Source organism: Thermoascus crustaceus (assembly GCF_041956765.1).
Source record: "Thermoascus crustaceus strain CBS 181.67 unplaced genomic scaffold VTN00scaffold_3, whole genome shotgun sequence".
Classification (NCBI taxonomy): Eukaryota; Fungi; Ascomycota; class Eurotiomycetes; order Eurotiales; family Thermoascaceae; genus Thermoascus; species Thermoascus crustaceus.
In genome coordinates, this window is record NW_027192529.1 from 3376687 (window position 1) to 3394727 (window position 18041).

The following is an 18041-nucleotide window of genomic DNA, read 5'->3' on the forward strand; positions in this document are numbered from 1 at the left end:
GGATGTACAGTACACAGATAGCCCCTCCATACTCTACGCCTGGGTCAGAGGGTAATTGGGTCAATTTAAATAGTCGCCAGTGTCGTTAGACTTAAAACTATCTCTTGTCCTTAAGTACAATATTTAGTCCTCTTCTGTTCCCATTCTCCTTCTTCTTTCTCGAGGTTACTCAATTGCAAGATTTTCTGCACTTATACCCTAGCTAATTTTTCACCATGCGTCTGGAATTCCTCCTGGGAGCTATGGCCGCTGGCCTAGCATCAGCAGCGGCGATTAAAAGTGTCGGTAGGCATCCTCGACTCCTTCTACAGGAAAACTTCTACAGGACTATGATCAAGAAACCAGAATAACGCTAACATCCAGACTCGAATCTTTACAGAGGTCAACGCCCTCAACCACCTCAACGAAATCGACGTCAGCAACGTCGACGTCAAAGACATCGACCTCAAAAACACCGCCAACAACATCCTCAACGGCAACAAAATCCTCGATGACAACGCCATCACCGGAAACAAGCACGATCGACGCGGCCATGGACAAAAACCTTTCAACGACCTCAACATCGGCAACGTCGACCTCAAGGATATCGATCTCACAAACACGGTCAACGACATCCTGAACAAGAATAAGATCCTCGATGATAACGCCATCACGGGGAACAATAACAAGCACGACAAACGCGGTCATGAACAGAACCTATTCAACGACATTGACATCGGCAACATTGACTTCAAGGACCTGAACCTGAAGAACACGGTCAACGACATCCTGAATAAAAACAAGATCCTCGATGATAACGCCATCACAGGCAACAAACACGAGAGCCGCGACGCAGACGAGGGCTGCCACTGGGTCCAGTGCGGTGCGAATTGCGAGCCGACTGAGCTGACGAAGGAGTCGAGCCCGTGCGGTGACGATGGGAAATGCTGTGCGAATAATGCGCATAAGAAGCTGTGTTGTCCGGTTCTGGAGCTGCCTCCGAGGGTGAGTGGGTGAGTCGGATTAGGCTTGGTAGACTAGGTGTCTGTCTGGAGTAAGTGAGTAGCTTGTGTCAGGGCATGAGAGACGAGGAGAGACGGGGACAGGATGGATGGAAGGCGTGGTCTCGAGGGGATTGCAGATTGTTAATGAATCACTGTGGTTTACTTCTGTGTTTAGACAAAAAACATAGATAAAAAAAATCAAGAAGCAGTACGATCAGAATGGCAAGACAGTATACTTTATCTGTTCAACATGTCATATTTTGCACCAGACTCTCTAAGGTCAGTAGATTGAGTACAGACTGTGGCACTAAACAACCACATGCGAGATGATAATTCTCTTCAGACCCCCCCCCCCCAAAAAAAAATAACGGCAAGTCCAACTTTTGCTCTGGGGAAAGAATGCAATCCAAAAGACTGGTTCTTGCCTCATTCACTCTTTATTTTCTCGGCCACGTCGCCGAAAACGCCCAAGTCCGAATCGAGACAGCCATGTAAGGAGTTGAGTTCCTTTTAACATATCACAATGCAGGCGTGGAATGTATCTATCGATCAATGCGACCACACGACATAGGGTAAACAAAAAAAATGGCAGATTAATGCTCTAGGTATTCAGTATCCCGCCCGGCCCGAAAAGATAATGAAATAGGCATGACCTGTTGAAAGGTCGCCACCGTAACTCCGAAAAACCGGTAGAATATGCTCTATTGCACAAGGACCGGAGAGTTATCGTTAAAGATGGCATGAGAAAACGCACCGTATATACGGTGCGGGAAAGCAATCAGCGTCATATCATTTCCTGTTCAAGAGGGTCAGGAACTCCTCTCGAGTCTTTGCGCTCGACCGCATGCACCCCAGCATACAGCTCGTCGTGGTGGTGCTGCTCGTCTTCTGCACTCCGCGCATGACCATGCAAAGATGGGAAGATTCCATGACGACACCGACACCTCGGGGTTTCAGAACCTCGGATATCGCCAACGCGACTTGCTTGGTGAGACGCTCCTGGACCTGGAGTCGCCTGGAGAACATCTCAGCCAAACGGGCAAGTTTCGAGAGGCCAAGGACACGACGGTCGGGAATGTAACCGATGTGCATCTATCGAGAATGAGGCTGATTAGTTGAAAGGTCTTAACAAGTTGTTCGAAGTATCCATACCTTTCCTGTGAACGGAACCATGTGATGCTCGCACAATGAGAACACCTCAATGTCTTTCACAATGACCAATTCATCGTGGTCTTCATGGAAAACAGCCCCGTTCACCAGGTCCCTCACGTTTTCCTCGTAGCCTTTCGTAAAGAAGAGCATAGCCTTGGCATATCTTTCTGGGGTCTCTCTGAGACCCTCTCTTTCCGGATCTTCGCCAATGCATTCGAATATGGTCCTCACGGCTCCCGCAAGCTTCTTAATTCTCTCCTGTGTCTGCTCCGGAGTAGATTCCAACCGTGCTCTTGTGCCAGGACCTTCCCTCCCTTTAGCCAACGTCTAACAGACTGAGTGGATGGTGCACTTACACGGCCAGCTCAGTCCATCAAAGTCAATTGGAGGATTGAGTGTGTACGGGCTAGCCGGTCGACTGACGGTCGAGGGCGGGGTCAATGGAGCTGCCTCATCTCTCGGGTCCCGCGGCGGGTCATTCAGGGTAGGTCTAATGTGATCTCAGAATCAACTGCATTTAGAGCTAATAGATGATATATACCTTGTAGTAATTGGTTCGCGAGTCACACCACTGGCACTGGTGGCACCATTGCTCTGCGACATGGTACCCGCAGATGATGAATTAAACTCGGCGGGAGTGCGGGGAGTGAAGGACGAACGGATGGAGGAATTCAGGCTTTCGCGCTCACGAGCGTCTCGAGCGCTTGTGCAATTACTCAGCGGAGAGCTACCGTTAAGAAGATGAGACGGCAGAGCGGACTTTGGCTTGGGGCCCAGCGGAGGGGAAGAACCGGATGCCATTGCCCTCAAAGGCGATCAGCAGGGCCGCAAATCGAGAGAGCAAAAAAGATGATGGTGAGAGGGTAGTGAGAGGGTAGTGTGGACAAGAACAGACGACTTGATTAATTCAGCACATAATGGAGCAGAGAGGAGGCAAGCACGGCGGGTCTAGGCCAGTGAAAGAGTCATATCGAGGGACAATGACGGAAAAGCCGCCGGGGCGATTCGCGATACTTTTTCGCGTTCGCGCTTCCTCCGCCCTGATCTCATCGCCGGAGCCAAAGCGCCGCCGCCGACGCCGCTCCCCGCAACATCGTTGTTCCGGCGCGCCCCGGTCACCTGATGGGTCTGGAATCTCTGGATCGCGCGGCCGGCTCCGTGTTGCCCCGCAGCGCCATAGCATCCGTGCTACAGCACATATCGCGATTGCGACGCCGTCAAGCATGGAGTCTTTGCTGATTTATCTGCTCTGCGCCGCTACTAGCTCGTCCAAGAACAGCATACCGCTCATTCTTTCCATCAGCCACGTCTGCTACATGGCACGCTTGCTGATATGTGACACTGCTGCCACTCCGTCTACACCGGATACCGCAGCATAGCAACATGCTTAACCCTGGTGGAGGCTATTCCCGGCCTCTATTACGCTTGCAGTCGTACAAACGGTGAACTGTAAATCTGAGGGAAAGCACTCTGGCGTAGGCCTGTTGGGTTTCCTCATCAGAAAGTATGCGGACTTCGACATCAGTTAGGTTTCCTAAGGTCTAAACATGGAGCCCAAATACTACCGTGTACTTTGGTAAGCAACTGTTCTGGGAGATTATAAATTACATGGTAACCACAGGTTGATGGCATCCAAGAACTTTGGTGAGCATGATCCTCTACCCAACGTGTTATTTACTAACTAGGGTATATATAGAGGAGCGTTGTAGGACATGGCGGCTGAGTCACCACGTCGGAAGAGCGCGTAGCCGAAATGGCTTCCACAGAGAAAAGCAAACTGCAGGCTACCAAGGTGTTGACATCGCTCCGGAGGTTCTGGGATGCAGCTGTAGGGCTGAGCTGACGCCATGTGCATGCTGACAGCTCCAGTCCCCAGCGGGGATCATCCCCACTGGTCCGCAAGCTCGGGTCTTATACATGTTCACCCAATGTCCCACCCATGTTCAATCCCATTCGACTCCGTCGTGGATATATTCTCGTGGCTTTAGATATTGCTGTCAGAGGGACGCCTAAATCTGAAGGGGACTGAGGCTGAGCACAAAGCTGCCCCGCGAGAGCATCCCTCCGCTAAACTGATCTTGGTCCAACATTATGCTCTGGACGTGACGTTGAGTTGTATTCTTACACGTCAGAAGTATTATTTCCGAGATACAGTGAGCTGAGGGTCCAGGAATTGTACCCTAGGAACTGGGATCAGGGTGGATTGGAGAAACGACTGACCTTATACAACAAACATTTACTTTCTACAGAGCAAGCACCATGGGCTTGCCTCCACGATCACATCACCAAAAGTGTATACCCATGGTTCTCGTCAGCCTTCTCGACCTTAGCCTTCCCAAATGGGAGGACTGTCAGTTGCCTTCAGGCCCTGTGGAAGGGGAACCTATCCTCTCAGCTTCTTTCTCCAGACCTAAATTGAGCTTGCAAGCAGTTTACCGCTGATTCCGAACCAAGGATTGCTTTCTCGGCGAATATGCTCATGTGCACCTTCTCAGCCCCAGGAACCCTCGTCGGGCTACGGAAACTGCAGCCCTGGTCTCAATTTTGCTGACAGGCTGCGCCTTCATGATATTTTTGTACGCTTGGCAGCGGGATGCTGCGGCGTAGAAGTCGATGAGAGCTGAATACTCGTGAATATATAAGGCCATTGACATCCTGTTCAGATATCCTTTTCTTCTCGTCACTCAGAGCATTTCTACTTCAACAAGAGAGGTGCTATTTCATCACATTGTATCTCTTAGCTATTCATAGTCTTTCTCGTCTACCTGGAACTTGACAACTTGTTCCTCCTCGAACTTCTATACAATCCTGTCAATCAAAATGAAGTTCCTTTCGTTTTCAACCGCTGCTCTTGCAGCCCTTCTCAGTGCCGCCAGCACCATTGCCGCTCCGGCTCCTAACCCACCAAGCCACCCGTCAACGGACAAGGTCATTTACCCCTACGCTACCTCCCACTACCACGTCTCCACCGGTGCCATCGACTACGGCGTGGACACCGGTGTCATCTGCAAGACGGGAGACGACAAGTCAGACATCACCACCCTCGTGACCTTCGTGGTCCCCCACGAATGGGCCGGCAAGCGGTGCAAGCTTGTCTTCGAGCTCGCCCACTTTGACACCTCGACCGGTTCCCACGAGGCTGATATCTTCTCCTCCATCGCTCCCGCTGGAACCTCCACCTCCAGCTGGCCCCCAGGCAACCTGCGGGACCACCAGGTCGGTCGGATCTTCGTCACCGCCCCTGGAGTGGCAACTTGGGAGCAGTCCTACGATGGGTTCCCCGAACTCGACTGCCCTGCCGGAGGAATCTTCGGTGGAGAGTTGGTTGGTGTGAATGATGTGGACCAGATCACCTGGTCAGTCACTGCCGGCTCTGGCCCAAGATTCGAGGTGGTCTAGATGGGCTCTTTCTTCATCGGCTTTGTCGTCCATCCGCGTGGGTAAACACAAAAGAACGCTCCTTCTTGGTCTATTAGCATAAGCGAAATTTTTCATTCTTTTTCTATTCGATGTGCTACGATGGTGTCAATCAAGGAAGTAATCGGTACAGTACAACTGGAGAGCATGGTGTGTGTATGTATGTAGTGTGGTGTGGCGTCGATGAATGGACGGATGGATCAGCTTTCCCTTTTTGGATCAATTGTCAAGCTAGAAAAAACAATATTAGCCAGTCTTTTCTGTATCTGCCATAAGAAAACTAATGCAGCTGCTTTTTTTAATTTAAAATTCAACTTCAAGTATCTTGTAAGAAAGTCTGCTGTGATAGTTGGATTGTAAAGAAAGAGCTCTGCTCCGTTCTATGACGGAGAACAAACTCGGGGACTTTGACCTGTGTAGGTGAGTACCTCCTAACCTATCGTAAGTTGTACAGTCAGGTAGTGTGGTATGTCAGAAGACAGGAAGAAGCGATTAGACGTTGAAATCCACATGTTAGGCACAGTAGGATAACACTAGGAACCTTGTGAATCACATAAGACGAGCATACAGGTTACTGTTCTCATTCGTTGAATATATGTCCAGTAGGTAGGAGGTACCTTACGCCTTAGGGTTTATGGTGGATGGTCGATGGCGCAATCCGAGTGAGATCTCCAGTTCCGAGTCAAGAGCGCTTACTGATTTAGGTACCTAACCCGACCCATCGTGACCGAATACGAATTTGAGACAATCCATCATGAATCCGTTACCCATTACCTAACACACCACCCTACTACAGTACGATACGCTACTAACAACTGCCTGTTTGGCTTGCTTGTCAGACAGTGCCGAAAAGAACACGAGGATGTCTCAAATATTCAGTTTCATTCTAGAGAAGAGCTTATTCGAAACTGTAAGAAGAAAAAAAAGAAAATCCTATTCCATATGCACTGCACGTCCACACTCCCGGTAGACCCCTATCAGACAGATATCAAAGTAAATAAACAGCTATTAGAACAGAATTGTTGTCTGGAATACATTTGGGAGGAAAGAACATGGATTGGATAAGTCAAGCATAGACCGAAATTTCACACGTCCTCCTCCCGTTTCTCACGTATGTTGTGTGGTCCTGTCTCTTGTTTCCGCCAGTCGGATAACTCCTCATTATCCTTGAATTGAGAAAGCGAGTAGTAAAACATAGCATAGTATGACATGACATGTAGAGCGGTTGATGCTTGTCGTGCTGAGTCAATGCAAAATCGAGGTTAAGCCTCCAACTCCTCGGTCGGCACATCCTCCATGTCCTTGCCCACAATCGCGTCCGATACCTTCCACACCTGCAGCAAGTTGTCCTCTGCGGCTGAGCAGAGCACCCACGGGTCGTTAAGGTTCCAGCTGAAGTCAGAGATGCGGTTGGTGTGGCCACCGTGCATGAAGAGCCTGGTAAGGGAATAAAGGTTAGTACCTTCAAGTCTAGCAAGACGGAAGAAAAGGGTGAACGTACAGCTCTGGAGGACCATCCTGTGCGTCCTCCGGCGTCTGCTCCTCGCCTGCGCGGCTCAGATCCCAGAACATGATCTTGCGATCGTAGCTAGCACTTGCCAACACGGCCTCCTCAAACGGATGCCACGACAACGAGGTGACAGAGTCATTGTGGCACTCGAGTGCATGCAGCTTGGTCTTCAGGTTGCGCAGATCCCACAGGCCAATGGACTTATCAGCCGAACCGGTGGCCAGAACAGTCTCCGCGGCTGGGTTAAACGCAATGGCGTTGATTGCGTCGCGGTGACCACCCTCTGCAGAGGCAGCTGAACGAGCCGTGTCCGATTCTCGGATGTCGATGATCTGTAGGGTGATATCGTCGGAAACAGAGCCGATGAGAGAGGAGTGGAGTGGATGGTGCTGGACATCGTTAACAATCGAGGAGTGATGGGTGTACGTCCGAGTTGGCTTGAGAGCCTTGTTGTTCTTGGAGTATGTGGTCAAATCCCTTGACAGTGTTAACGACCACCAGCGTGGAAATTGAATGGGTATTCACTGCGTACCAAAGGCGGACGGTCTTGTCCTCACTTCCAGTAGCGAGATGGCCCTGGGCATGCGGACTCCAACTCAAGCCAAAACCCTCCCGCGTATGGCCCAGCAACTCCAGCTGCGGGTTGACCTGTCCCGTAGGCAGACTGGGGTGCTTTGACCGGTCCCAGATCATGACTCTGCCGTCTGTGCACATCGTCGCGATAATGTTTGGGTTCTGTGGTTGATATCGTGCCTTGTTGACTTCACCCTTGTGGTCAATCTTTTGCACAATGTTAAATTTGATCTCCATAGGAGGCTTCTTCGAGCTGCCGCCATAACCGCCAATCTCACCCCGCTCCTCGTCGTAGTCCTCTGCATCGGGAGTACTTGGATTTGGAAGCTGGACGTGAGCTATTTGCAAATAATTCTGCGCATCACTCGAAGTGTGCGTTCCTATTAACAAGCGGTGAGTCGAGTATGGTTTATCGGGGATCCTTGAGCAATGTCAGGCGCTGCTTTTGACGGTTAAGAATCAGAGAAACATACTCTTGCTTGTCAGGCAGCCATTGTGTCGTGAGCGTCGGCCATTCGAGGGCCGTGCTAAGAATCATATCGTAAAGGAAGGGTGCATTCTTCTTCCATGTCTTGTATTCTGCGGGGGCCGTTCAGCTATCCAGGTTTCCTCCCGTTGCGCGCGCAGGGAACAAGGCCACGATACCTTCATTGATGATCTTCTCTTCAGTCCTCTCCTCCTCCTGCTCCTCTTGCTCCTCAATGAAACCTATAACGATGGTGTATGTTAGAATCGACGTCTTTGCAAGCATGGAAGAGAGATCGCACCGTCGTCGTAAGGCTCCATGGCTGCTCAGATTTGACTTCAAAAAGGACTAGGACGGGCGCTGCAAGTAATTGGAGAAGCTGAGGCAAAAGACCAAGACCCGAGCCAGAGCAGAGCGACCAAGAACAGGGCGAGGGCGACTGTGTACGGAGCTTACTGCTTGTTGCAGAGCGAGACGTAGTAAAAGGCGTCCAAAAGACTACGCGACTCGTTCGACCGAGCGCGTTAATGGGTGCTGTGGCGCTAGGCCGTTTCAGGCAGCTGTGGCTTGGCGCTCCCGCAGTCGCCGCTCAAGCCGCAACGCGGCAACTTCATGAGGCGTCGCTTGATCGGACGAATCGATCGATCTCTGACAACCTCACAGCGGCTGTGACGCCCACAACGTGGTTTTGCTTTCTTTCTCATTTTGGGGGGAGGTTCGTTGCTGACACTTTTCTGTCGCCGTCTTCACAGCCGCACTGCCGGCCTAATGCTTTCCCCTCAAGCTTAGGTTCTTCACTAATCTCACGAGGCGACGTGCCACACTCTTTCCCTTACGACCGGAACGCCGGCTCTTACGTTGACAACAAGCGATCATGGGTGTCCCAAAGTTCTTCCGCTGGCTCAGTGAGCGGTATCCGGCGATTTCTCAGCTCATCGCTGAGAATCGCATCCCGGAATTCGACTGTCTGTACCTCGACATGAACGGCATCATTCACAACTGTACTCACAAGGATACCGACTCCCCCACCTTTCGCATGACGGAAGATAAGATGTTTATTGCCATATTCAACTATATTGAGCACCTTTATGGCAAGATCAAACCGAAGAAGTTGTTCTTCATGGCCATCGACGGTGTTGCCCCGCGCGCCAAGATGAACCAGCAGCGCGCGCGACGATTCCGGACAGCCCTCGACGCTGAAGTGGCGAGGGAGAAGGCCATCATGGAGGGAACCGAGATGCCCAAGGAGGACCCTTTTGACAGCAACTGCATTACCCCCGGCACCGAGTTCATGGCCAAGTTGACCCAGCAGCTGAAATACTTTATCAACAAGAAGGTATCCGAAGATGTGGACTGGCAGGGAGTGGATATCGTTTTATCTGGTCACGAGGTCCCGGGAGAAGGTGAGCACAAGATCATGGAGTATATCCGGCAGGCGAAAGCCCAGCCTGGATACGATCCCAACGTTCGCCATTGTCTATATGGCCTGGATGCAGACTTGATTATGTTGGGTCTTCTCAGCCATGACCCTCATTTCTGCCTTCTCCGTGAGGAGGTCACTTTTGGCAGACAGGCTCAGAAGAAGACCAAGGAGCTGGAACATCAAAACTTCTATCTTTTGCATCTGTGCATTGTCAGGGAGTACTTGGAGCTGGAGTTCCAGGAGTTGCAACAGGAAGGGGCGTTACAATTTCCTTTTGATATGGAACGAGTTATCGACGATTTTATCCTAATGGCTTTCTTTGTTGGAAACGACTTCTTACCTAATCTCCCAAATCTACATATCAACGAGGGTGCCTTGGCGGAGATGTTCAGGGTATACAAGCAAGTGTTACCGAAGATGGGTGGCTATATTAATGAACGCGGTGTGATCAACTTGGAACGGTTGGGAATGCTGCTAGACTCGCTCGCGGACGTCGAATTCCGCTTCTTCGAGGCCGAATATTCAGATGCGCGATGGATCAAAGCAAAGAGGAACGGCACGGAGACCTTGGAGCTTGTAGAAAAGCCGAGAGGACTTACCATCACTCCCGATCAGAAAAATCTTCTGAAGGAGATCAAGAAGTACGTGCTTAATCGCCCCGGAGATGCGAATGAGGTCAAACCTCTGGACCTTCCGCCCACGCTACCAGCACGGGATCGCAAGTTCGTCGAACAACTTGCAGATGATCTTCGCCTGAAGTGGACGACCGTTCCTGATGAACATGGAGATCGATTCATAAGACTCCAACTGCCGGAGAGAGACGATGATGACGAGGAAGACGAAGAGGCATCTATGGCGCTGCACCGCGTGATTAGGAAATATGAGAATGCGAAGGTCGAAGATATCTCTGCCGAGGAGGCTCAGGCGGCGGCAGAGAAAAAGTACGAAATGAAGTTCCAAGAGTGGAAAAACAAGTACTATGAGAGCAAGTTCGGGTGGGGTCTAGACAATGAGGAAGAGATGAAAAAATTGACGGAAAACTATGTCCAAGGTCTCCAATGGGTCCTGTTTTACTACTACCGGGGCATTGCGTCTTGGCCATGGTTCTATGGCTATCATTACGCTCCAATGATCTCGGATGTAAAGAAGGGATTGGGTGCAGATATGAACTTCAAACTCGGGCAGCCCTTCCGACCATTCCAGCAACTTATGGGTGTTCTACCGGATCGCAGCAAACAGATCGTCCCTGCCGCATATCATGAGCTGATGACCTCCCCAGAATCGCCTATTATCGACTTCTATCCTCGGGAATTTGAGCTTGACATGAACGGCAAAAAGATGGAATGGGAGGCAGTCGTCAAAATTCCCTTTATTGATGAGAAACGCCTCCTCGAGGCGATGGCAACAAAGGATCACCTTTTGACCCCTGCCGAAAGAGCGAGGAACGAGTTTGGCGTCAGTCTCAAGTTCACATACGCCCCTGCTATCGAGTTTACGTATCCATCATCCCTCCCTGGGATCTTCCCGGATATCCCCAAGTGCCACTGTATCGAGAATGTGTTCGATTTGCCGACGATGGACGGTTTGGAGCCCTACATTGGACTCGTGGAAGGTGTCAAACTAGGTGCAGCCGCACTGGCTGGTTTCCCTACTCTGAAGACTTTGCCACACGCTGGTCAGCTTGCTTTCCACGGGGTCAACGTCTTCCAGTCGGACAGCCGGAACGAGAGCATGGTTGTTACCCTCCTTAATCCTGAATCCAGATCGAATATTGAACTGGCGAAGACGAAGCTTGGTCAGAGGATATATGTCGGCTATCCATTCTTGCAGGAGGCTCTTGTCGTTCGCGTGTCCGATGAGCTATTTGACTATGTCAAACCCCAAGGGCAGCAGCATGTCGCCGCCATCCCTCATTCCCCGCCTGAAATTGAGCAGTGGAAGAGAAAGGCGGATAAAATCGAGGGCTATTACAGCAAGCGACTTGGAATGATTATTGGCCCGGTTGAATCGATGGTTCACGTGCAAACGCTCAAGGGACTAAAGAAAACGGACGAAGGCGCTACAATCAAAGAATTCGCCGAAATTCCTGGGCAAGAGACCGATTATGCTCTACAATTGATTGTCGATGAAGTGATCAATGTCGATGAACGGTTCCTTGAACGGGCAGCTCTCCCCATTGAGGAGGAATTCCCAGAAGGCTCGAGGGCGTTCTTCCTGGGCGAGTTCAACTATGGTAGACCGGTCCATGTTACTGGGCACGATCGTGGGAAAGTCAACGGACTGATAGCTTCAGTCAGGGGCCGCGACCCAGAATTCGGGAAGATGCACGCCAGAAATGCAGAGAGATTGTCTCCATACATTCCGTCCTATGCAATCGCGCGGAACTTGCACCTGAACCCCTTGGTTTTGGCGAAGATCACGTCCTCCTTTTCCGTGGAAGTGGATGGACAGCGCATGAATGTCGGTCTCAATTTTAAATTCGAGGCAAGGAAACAAAAGGTTCTCGGATACTCTCGCCGTGGCGATTCCGGTTGGGAATTCAGCCAGAAGGCAATTGACCTAATACAGCAGTACATGATAAAATTCCCAGACTTCATCGCCGGAATTCAGCGGAACCCTCAGGGTGATAGATATCAACCGACCGATTTTTACCCCGAGGAGATTGCAAGCGCGAAATTCAAGGAGATCAATCAGTGGCTAAAGTCCATCGAGTCTAAGAGTTTCGAGCGGGTGCCGCTTGAAGCTGAACAGCTCGACTCGGACATTGTCAAATTGATTGAGCAGGATGCGGATCGGCTCGTCCAAACCCAACCTCAAGTGGAGGCAAAGAAGATTAAGGGTGTCCCTCGGAATGCCCTTCTGAAACCGGCCGATGTGGAACACCGCCTTGGGAATCAGAGGTTCTCTCTCGGTGATCGGGTAGTCTATGCTCAGGATTCTGGCAAGGTACCCATTGCTACGCGAGGAACCGTCGTTGGTCTCACGCGGACCCCTAGGACTGTTCTGCTTGACGTCGTGTTTGACGTCTCATTTATGAGTGGTACCACACTGGGTGACCGATGCTCTCCATTTAGAGGCCAGACTGTACCGGCATGGTCGGTCCTCAATCTCACCGACAGACAGCTTGTCGCCAGCACTCGTGCAGCAGCACAGCACCAGCCGCAGACCCAGCCGTCGCCTTTGACTGTTCAAGGACATGGCGCTCCGCTTGGACCAGGTGGACTGGGCCAGCTGAAACACGCACCGCCCCCTCCACCATTGAAAGGTTCATATCGCGGCGCAATCACTGGACAGCAAGGTAACGTGAGAGGCAATGCTGCTGTCAGAGGCGGCCGTGGCGGCCGTGGTAACCCCACACAGGCTTTGCCTATACGCCCTCATCCCAATGGCACCCAACCCCCAAGCGTTGAAGCCCTTCATCGTGGTGGCCGAGGCAGAGGAGGCGCTGTCAGTGGTCCCCGCGGCCGCGGTGGCCCAACCTACACACGTGGTGGTTACGTTGCAGTTGACAATAGCAACCCTGAAGCCGGAGTTATAAAGAATAATCCGAACTTCAGGCCACAAAATTACTCGAGTGTCCCACCCCCTCCTAACTTGAATCGGGGAGGTGGACGTGGAAGGGGAGTCAGCGGTCCTCGTGGCGCAGGACGAGGCACCGGGTTCAGAGGTGGTAGAGGAGCGAATCGAGGGCGAGGTACTGCAGTTGCCTGAACTGATTGATGGATTGAATGATTGGTCAGAGGATGGACGAAGATTATGTTGATGATCTTCAGATACCTTTGTTTACCTTTGTTTGATCGGTTCAGGTTCGGGTGCATGCATTTTACGGAAGGGTTTGCATGTTGGATGAGTTGGGCTTCAGCCGGCATGGAGCTTTAGTTAGAGCAGGAATGGGCTACAGTGACCTTTTGCCTCTGGATCTGATCTGAGGATCCTCCTGGTCGAGGTCCTACGCTGAATGACATTAATTGTCATGTGGCGTGGTGTGCTGTAACCACTACTGTATACTACAGCACCTAGTAACGATGATGTGAGAAAAAGAAATAATACCAGTAGGCGGCTGCTAGTGCAGTTGCCTGACAGTATTTTTTCTAGAAGCAAGGTTCCCTTCACGTATTTTTACCTTTAACTAGAGGCTATTGCATACTTTGTAATGCATAATAGTGCCAGCTCATGTCAACCTTCACTGCAGATCCATATACCAACCAACTAGCAACTTCGGAACCCGCGAGGAAGATTATATATATTGTTTTATTTGACGACTTTACAGTGCTCTTGTTGCCTCAGCGGCCCGATTCTCGACAGATTATGCGCCCAGATAAGCCTTGGTGTCGAGAATATATGAAAGGTGCTGGAATGCACATTATCTATATAAATAATTCAGGACAGTCGAGGCAATCTCTATCCAGAGGAGCGCGAAGATAAGGTTGAAATGGATCGTCTCCGAACCTTTTTTCATTCACACCCCAATGAGCAGCAAGTATAGATTTTGATTAATTAATATTAATGAATGAACCGGGGGACCGGATTGAATGGAAATGTGGCAAATGGGTCCCGAGCCGCTCTTTAACGGAGACAAAGAGTTTATTCTTTAGAGGAAAATGAAAGTTTATTGTTGTTATGGCTTTGGGACATGGCATATTAAAAAGTGATAATGTAGATCTGTGTATCAGATACTGTTATATTGGTGTAAGATCGAACCCCGAAGTTCTGGTTGGCTTATGGTTAAAAGGGAAAACTCCGGGGGTTCTCTATCGCGGGGGGAATCCGGATCCAGCGCTAAACGCCCTAAGCGAGACACTATAACACCTCAGGTAAAGGCCCAGGAACGTCAGCTCACGGCGTACAATCACATTCCGGGTGTCAGGAGTCGAGGGACGACGGTGATGCGGTTCGCCGCGTGGTTCTCGAGCCTGCAGGGAGAGCTGCGGCACGACCCCACGGGCTCCGCTGGCAGATACGGATCCTGATATAACATGCAGCCTACTATCACAAAAGCGCCTGCGAATCCGCCATCGTTATTGGATCTGGACAGCTCCATGACCCCCATGCGATCCATGCCTCCCGCTCGTGTTGATCGATATATAAGCGACGCTTGGCCTATGCCTCCGCGCCCCAGGCTCCAGCGCGCTTTGTGCGCCCGCAACGCGAAGCTCCAGAACTACACCTCCGCCATGACATAACAGTTCCACTCTCTTTTCTATTATGATGCCCGGGTCCTCTGTTCAAAATGTTTGCGGATTCCTCCTCCTCTTCTTATCCTTCCAATTACCGGTCTCCTCGGTTTTGGCTTAGGAGAATGACACGTATCCCGCGGCCCGTACGCCTTCTGATCTTCGTCGTGGTCGTCTTGCTTCTTTACCTGGACAGAGGGTTTGTTTCTCCCGATGCCGATCGCGGAGGTGGTGGTTGGACTGGTGGTAGCAGCAGGAGCCGGGCGGCCATCCCCATGGTCAAGAGCAGCTTCGCTTGGAGCAAGCTGCAGCATCGATATCCCGTTGAGTCCTTCACGCCTCTTCCCACGGGCAAACCGCGCCGACTTCCGCGAGTCCAACATAAATTCACCGGTCGAGCTCGATTCGAGGTGTCCCGACTGGAGTCGCGGCGGCAGGAGGTCCGAAAAGTGTTCAAGAAGTGTTGGGGGAGCTACAAGAAGTATGCATGGATGAAGGACGAGTTGGCGCCCCTCTCCGCGAAGGGCAAGACCACGTTCGGGGGCTGGGCGGCTACCATGATCGATTCCTTGGATACACTGTGGATAATGGGGCTGAAAGACGAATTCTATGAGGCAGTCGAAGCCGTCGCTACCATTGACTGGGAAGACACGCCGGAGACGGCTTGCAATATATTCGAGACGACGATCCGTCATCTTGGAGGTCTTCTGTCAGCGTATGATCTCAGTCAGGAGCGGGTTCTCCTGGACAAAGCGATTGAGCTTGGTGACATGCTCTATGCTGGATTTGACACCCCAAACCGGATGCCGCCATTTTGGCTGGACTTCAAAAAGGCGAAGTCGGGCGGTCTAGTTGCGGAGGAACATCAACCCTCTGCGTCACCTTGTTCTCTTTCGCTGGAATTTACGCGCCTGTCTCAGCTCACCGGAGACCCTAAATACTACGACGCCATTGCGAGAATCACGGATCTACTCGACAAGCACCAGTATGACACGATGCTCCCGGGAATGTGGCCCACGTTTATCAACATGCGCGACCTGATCTTTAACCAAGAGCGTACGTTCACCATTGGTGCTCTGGCGGACTCTTTGTATGAGTACCTGCCCAAGATGTACGAAATGCTCGGTGGTCTTGAGCCGGTCTACGAGAAGCTGTACAAAGGCTCCATGGAAACAATCAAGGAGCACATCTTATTCCGACCCATGCTTCCTGACAAAGCGGACGTGCTATTCTCCGGTACCGCAAGAGTTAATCATGACGGTCAGGTAAGCCTTAACCCGGAGGGGCAGCATCTGAGCTGTTTCGCTGGCGGTATGTTTGCTCTTGGTGGGCGACTCTTTGGCCTAGAAGACCATGTTGAGATCGGTGCGAAATTGGCCAAAGGGTGTATCTACGCGTACAATGCCTTCCCGACCGGTATTATGCCGGAAATATTTAACATGATTCCCTGTGACACCCTCAACGGTTGTGAATGGGACGAAGAGAGATGGGTGAAGGAAGTGAATAGCAAGAAGCTCCCGAAGGGCTTCGTCCGCGCCCGCGATAAGTTCTATCTTCTCCGGCCAGAGGCCATCGAGAGTGTCTTTCTGCTGTACCGGATCACGGGACGTAAGGAGTTCCAGGAGGCAGCGTGGCAGATGTTCCAGTCGATACAGAAGGCGACGGAGACGGAGTACGGGAATGCCGGCATTGATGATGTGACCGTAACCGGTGAGACGAAGAAGAGAGATTCTATGGAGGTGAGTACATCCTTCTCTTGCGACATAACAAATGATTTCCCGAGTTGCTGACTTGATCTTCTGCAGAGTTTCTGGCTAGCGGAGACCCTCAAGTACTTCTACCTGATCTTCTCCCCGCCTGATCTGATCAATCTGGACGAATACGTGCTCAACACAGAAGCGCATCCCTTCAAGCGGCCGAAATGAGTACACATACATACACGATACTGAACTCGCACCTGACGACATGCACTTCGACAGCCACGGACTTTTGTCCTGCATGAGCGTCATGTCACAGCTTTCCCGCAACAACAAAGTAGGTGTTGCGGACGGATGGACATGGAGTTTTTCCAGTCCAGGATCTGTGCTTCGTGCTAGATGCACACAGATAGGATCCTTTGTTCTGTGGACCAAAAATGAATAGCATAGCATAGCCCAAAGGCATGTGTGCTGTGGCCCCGTATGTGGAAGGGACATGAAAAGCACACTTGAACATTGCGGGCCCTACTCTAATAACATTAAAGTATCAGTCTCACCAGAATAACTGCTAGATTGATGTCCTACAGTACAGTGCATGAGTTGACGAAATGCCAACCGGCCAGAAGGAACAAACCGGACTCATTTATCTCCTCATAAGATCCTCACAGAGACTTTAATCTGTTATACTTATAGAAGTCAAATATTTTCTCAGAAGCTGTTTGGAATGGACCGCATCGAAAACGGTCCTGACAATCCTCAGTTTCCAGTATCATGCTCGATGCTCATCAAGAGCCCTTCCTCCCGCTGCTGCTTCGTAGTACTGTAGTAGTATAAGATCATGACCATCTCCCTCCCTGCCTGCCTGTTGGCCCAATAATCACAACAAGCAAGTAACCTATAGTCTACGGGAGTTCGTTCCGTATGCTGTACATACAGTACCAACCAAGATCTAAAATCTGTATCTTAAGTAGATAAAAGAAGCTCTTTTACTGATTTCATGAAATCACCCACGGAGCCTCTATATCACTGGAACTATCGGGAGATGACGAAGTGATTGCCCGGTTGCCACTGTCATATTGGTGATGCCGGTCATCACAAACCATCTGCGAAATCAGGCCTGGGTCGTGAACCAATCCGAGGGCAAGCTCGTCGAGCTCGATGTCAACACTTTCTCGTCGCTCCAGAACTAAATCGACGATGTTTCGTGGCATGTTTTAGGGCGTACGCTTCGAAAGTGCTAGTCGTTGGGGGGGGGGGGCAGTTTCAGGAGCGGAAACGCCGATGACGAGTCAAGTGATAAACCATATGGAGTCTGTTTCTCGACGATCGACTGTTTCATCGGGTCTCTTGAAGTCTAGGACCAAGGACCGCTAAGCAAAACAGCTGCGATGTGGATGTTGATATTGGGCGAAGGTACTGCAGTTGCGTCATTTATATCGGGGCGACTTTGTGATGATTAACTTGACTTTTCGCTGCTGTGATGATCGAGGATAACAACAATCTTCATCAACGATCCCACCCAAAAATTCCACCAGGTCCTCCCGCTTCAGACCATTCTCACACTCCTCGAGACCATCGCCACCAGCTTGGCAATCGCAGTCCTTTGAGTATATTCTTGAAAATTCAATGATCGCAAGTACAGCTTT

At 50.9% G+C, this 18041-nt stretch overlaps 8 protein-coding genes across 8 annotated transcripts; 5 read left to right on the forward strand and 3 right to left on the reverse strand.

Annotated features, from left to right (window-relative positions):
- Positions 1-215: 215 nt before the first annotated feature.
- Positions 216-996, forward strand: VTN00DRAFT_6421 (uncharacterized protein; the record flags this gene model as incomplete). The annotated part of the gene is made up of 2 exons (XM_069433056.1): positions 216-285; positions 380-996. The coding sequence occupies 2 exons, from the start codon at positions 216-218 to the stop codon at positions 994-996; spliced, it is 687 nt and encodes a 228-aa protein (XP_069288853.1).
- Positions 997-1772: 776 nt separating this feature from the next.
- On the reverse strand, positions 1773-2936 carry VTN00DRAFT_6422 (uncharacterized protein; the record flags this gene model as incomplete). Its single annotated transcript, XM_069433057.1, has 4 exons — positions 1773-2075; positions 2136-2440; positions 2492-2625; positions 2677-2936. The coding sequence occupies 4 exons, from the start codon at positions 2934-2936 to the stop codon at positions 1773-1775; spliced, it is 1002 nt and encodes a 333-aa protein (XP_069288854.1).
- Positions 2937-3115: 179 nt separating this feature from the next.
- VTN00DRAFT_6423 (uncharacterized protein) lies at positions 3116-3514 on the forward strand (the record flags this gene model as incomplete). The annotated part of the gene is made up of 1 exon (XM_069433058.1): positions 3116-3514. One exon carries the CDS (start codon positions 3116-3118, stop codon positions 3512-3514), a length of 399 nt encoding a protein of 132 aa, XP_069288855.1.
- Positions 3515-4955: 1441 nt separating this feature from the next.
- Positions 4956-5534, forward strand: VTN00DRAFT_6424 (uncharacterized protein; the record flags this gene model as incomplete). Its single annotated transcript, XM_069433059.1, has 1 exon — positions 4956-5534. One exon carries the CDS (start codon positions 4956-4958, stop codon positions 5532-5534), a length of 579 nt encoding a protein of 192 aa, XP_069288856.1.
- Positions 5535-6485: 951 nt separating this feature from the next.
- On the reverse strand, positions 6486-6768 carry VTN00DRAFT_6425 (uncharacterized protein; the record flags this gene model as incomplete). The annotated part of the gene is made up of 2 exons (XM_069433060.1): positions 6486-6557; positions 6631-6768. 2 exons carry the CDS (start codon positions 6766-6768, stop codon positions 6486-6488), a joined length of 210 nt encoding a protein of 69 aa, XP_069288857.1.
- Positions 6769-6814: 46 nt separating this feature from the next.
- VTN00DRAFT_6426 (uncharacterized protein) lies at positions 6815-8421 on the reverse strand (the record flags this gene model as incomplete). Its single annotated transcript, XM_069433061.1, has 6 exons — positions 6815-6989; positions 7054-7539; positions 7595-8056; positions 8109-8214; positions 8281-8343; positions 8403-8421. The coding sequence occupies 6 exons, from the start codon at positions 8419-8421 to the stop codon at positions 6815-6817; spliced, it is 1311 nt and encodes a 436-aa protein (XP_069288858.1).
- Positions 8422-8975: 554 nt separating this feature from the next.
- Positions 8976-13235, forward strand: VTN00DRAFT_6427 (uncharacterized protein; the record flags this gene model as incomplete). Its single annotated transcript, XM_069433062.1, has 1 exon — positions 8976-13235. One exon carries the CDS (start codon positions 8976-8978, stop codon positions 13233-13235), a length of 4260 nt encoding a protein of 1419 aa, XP_069288859.1.
- A 1519-nt stretch (positions 13236-14754) lies between these two features.
- VTN00DRAFT_6428 (uncharacterized protein) lies at positions 14755-16623 on the forward strand (the record flags this gene model as incomplete). The annotated part of the gene is made up of 2 exons (XM_069433063.1): positions 14755-16437; positions 16504-16623. The coding sequence occupies 2 exons, from the start codon at positions 14755-14757 to the stop codon at positions 16621-16623; spliced, it is 1803 nt and encodes a 600-aa protein (XP_069288860.1).
- Positions 16624-18041: the final 1418 nt, after the last annotated feature.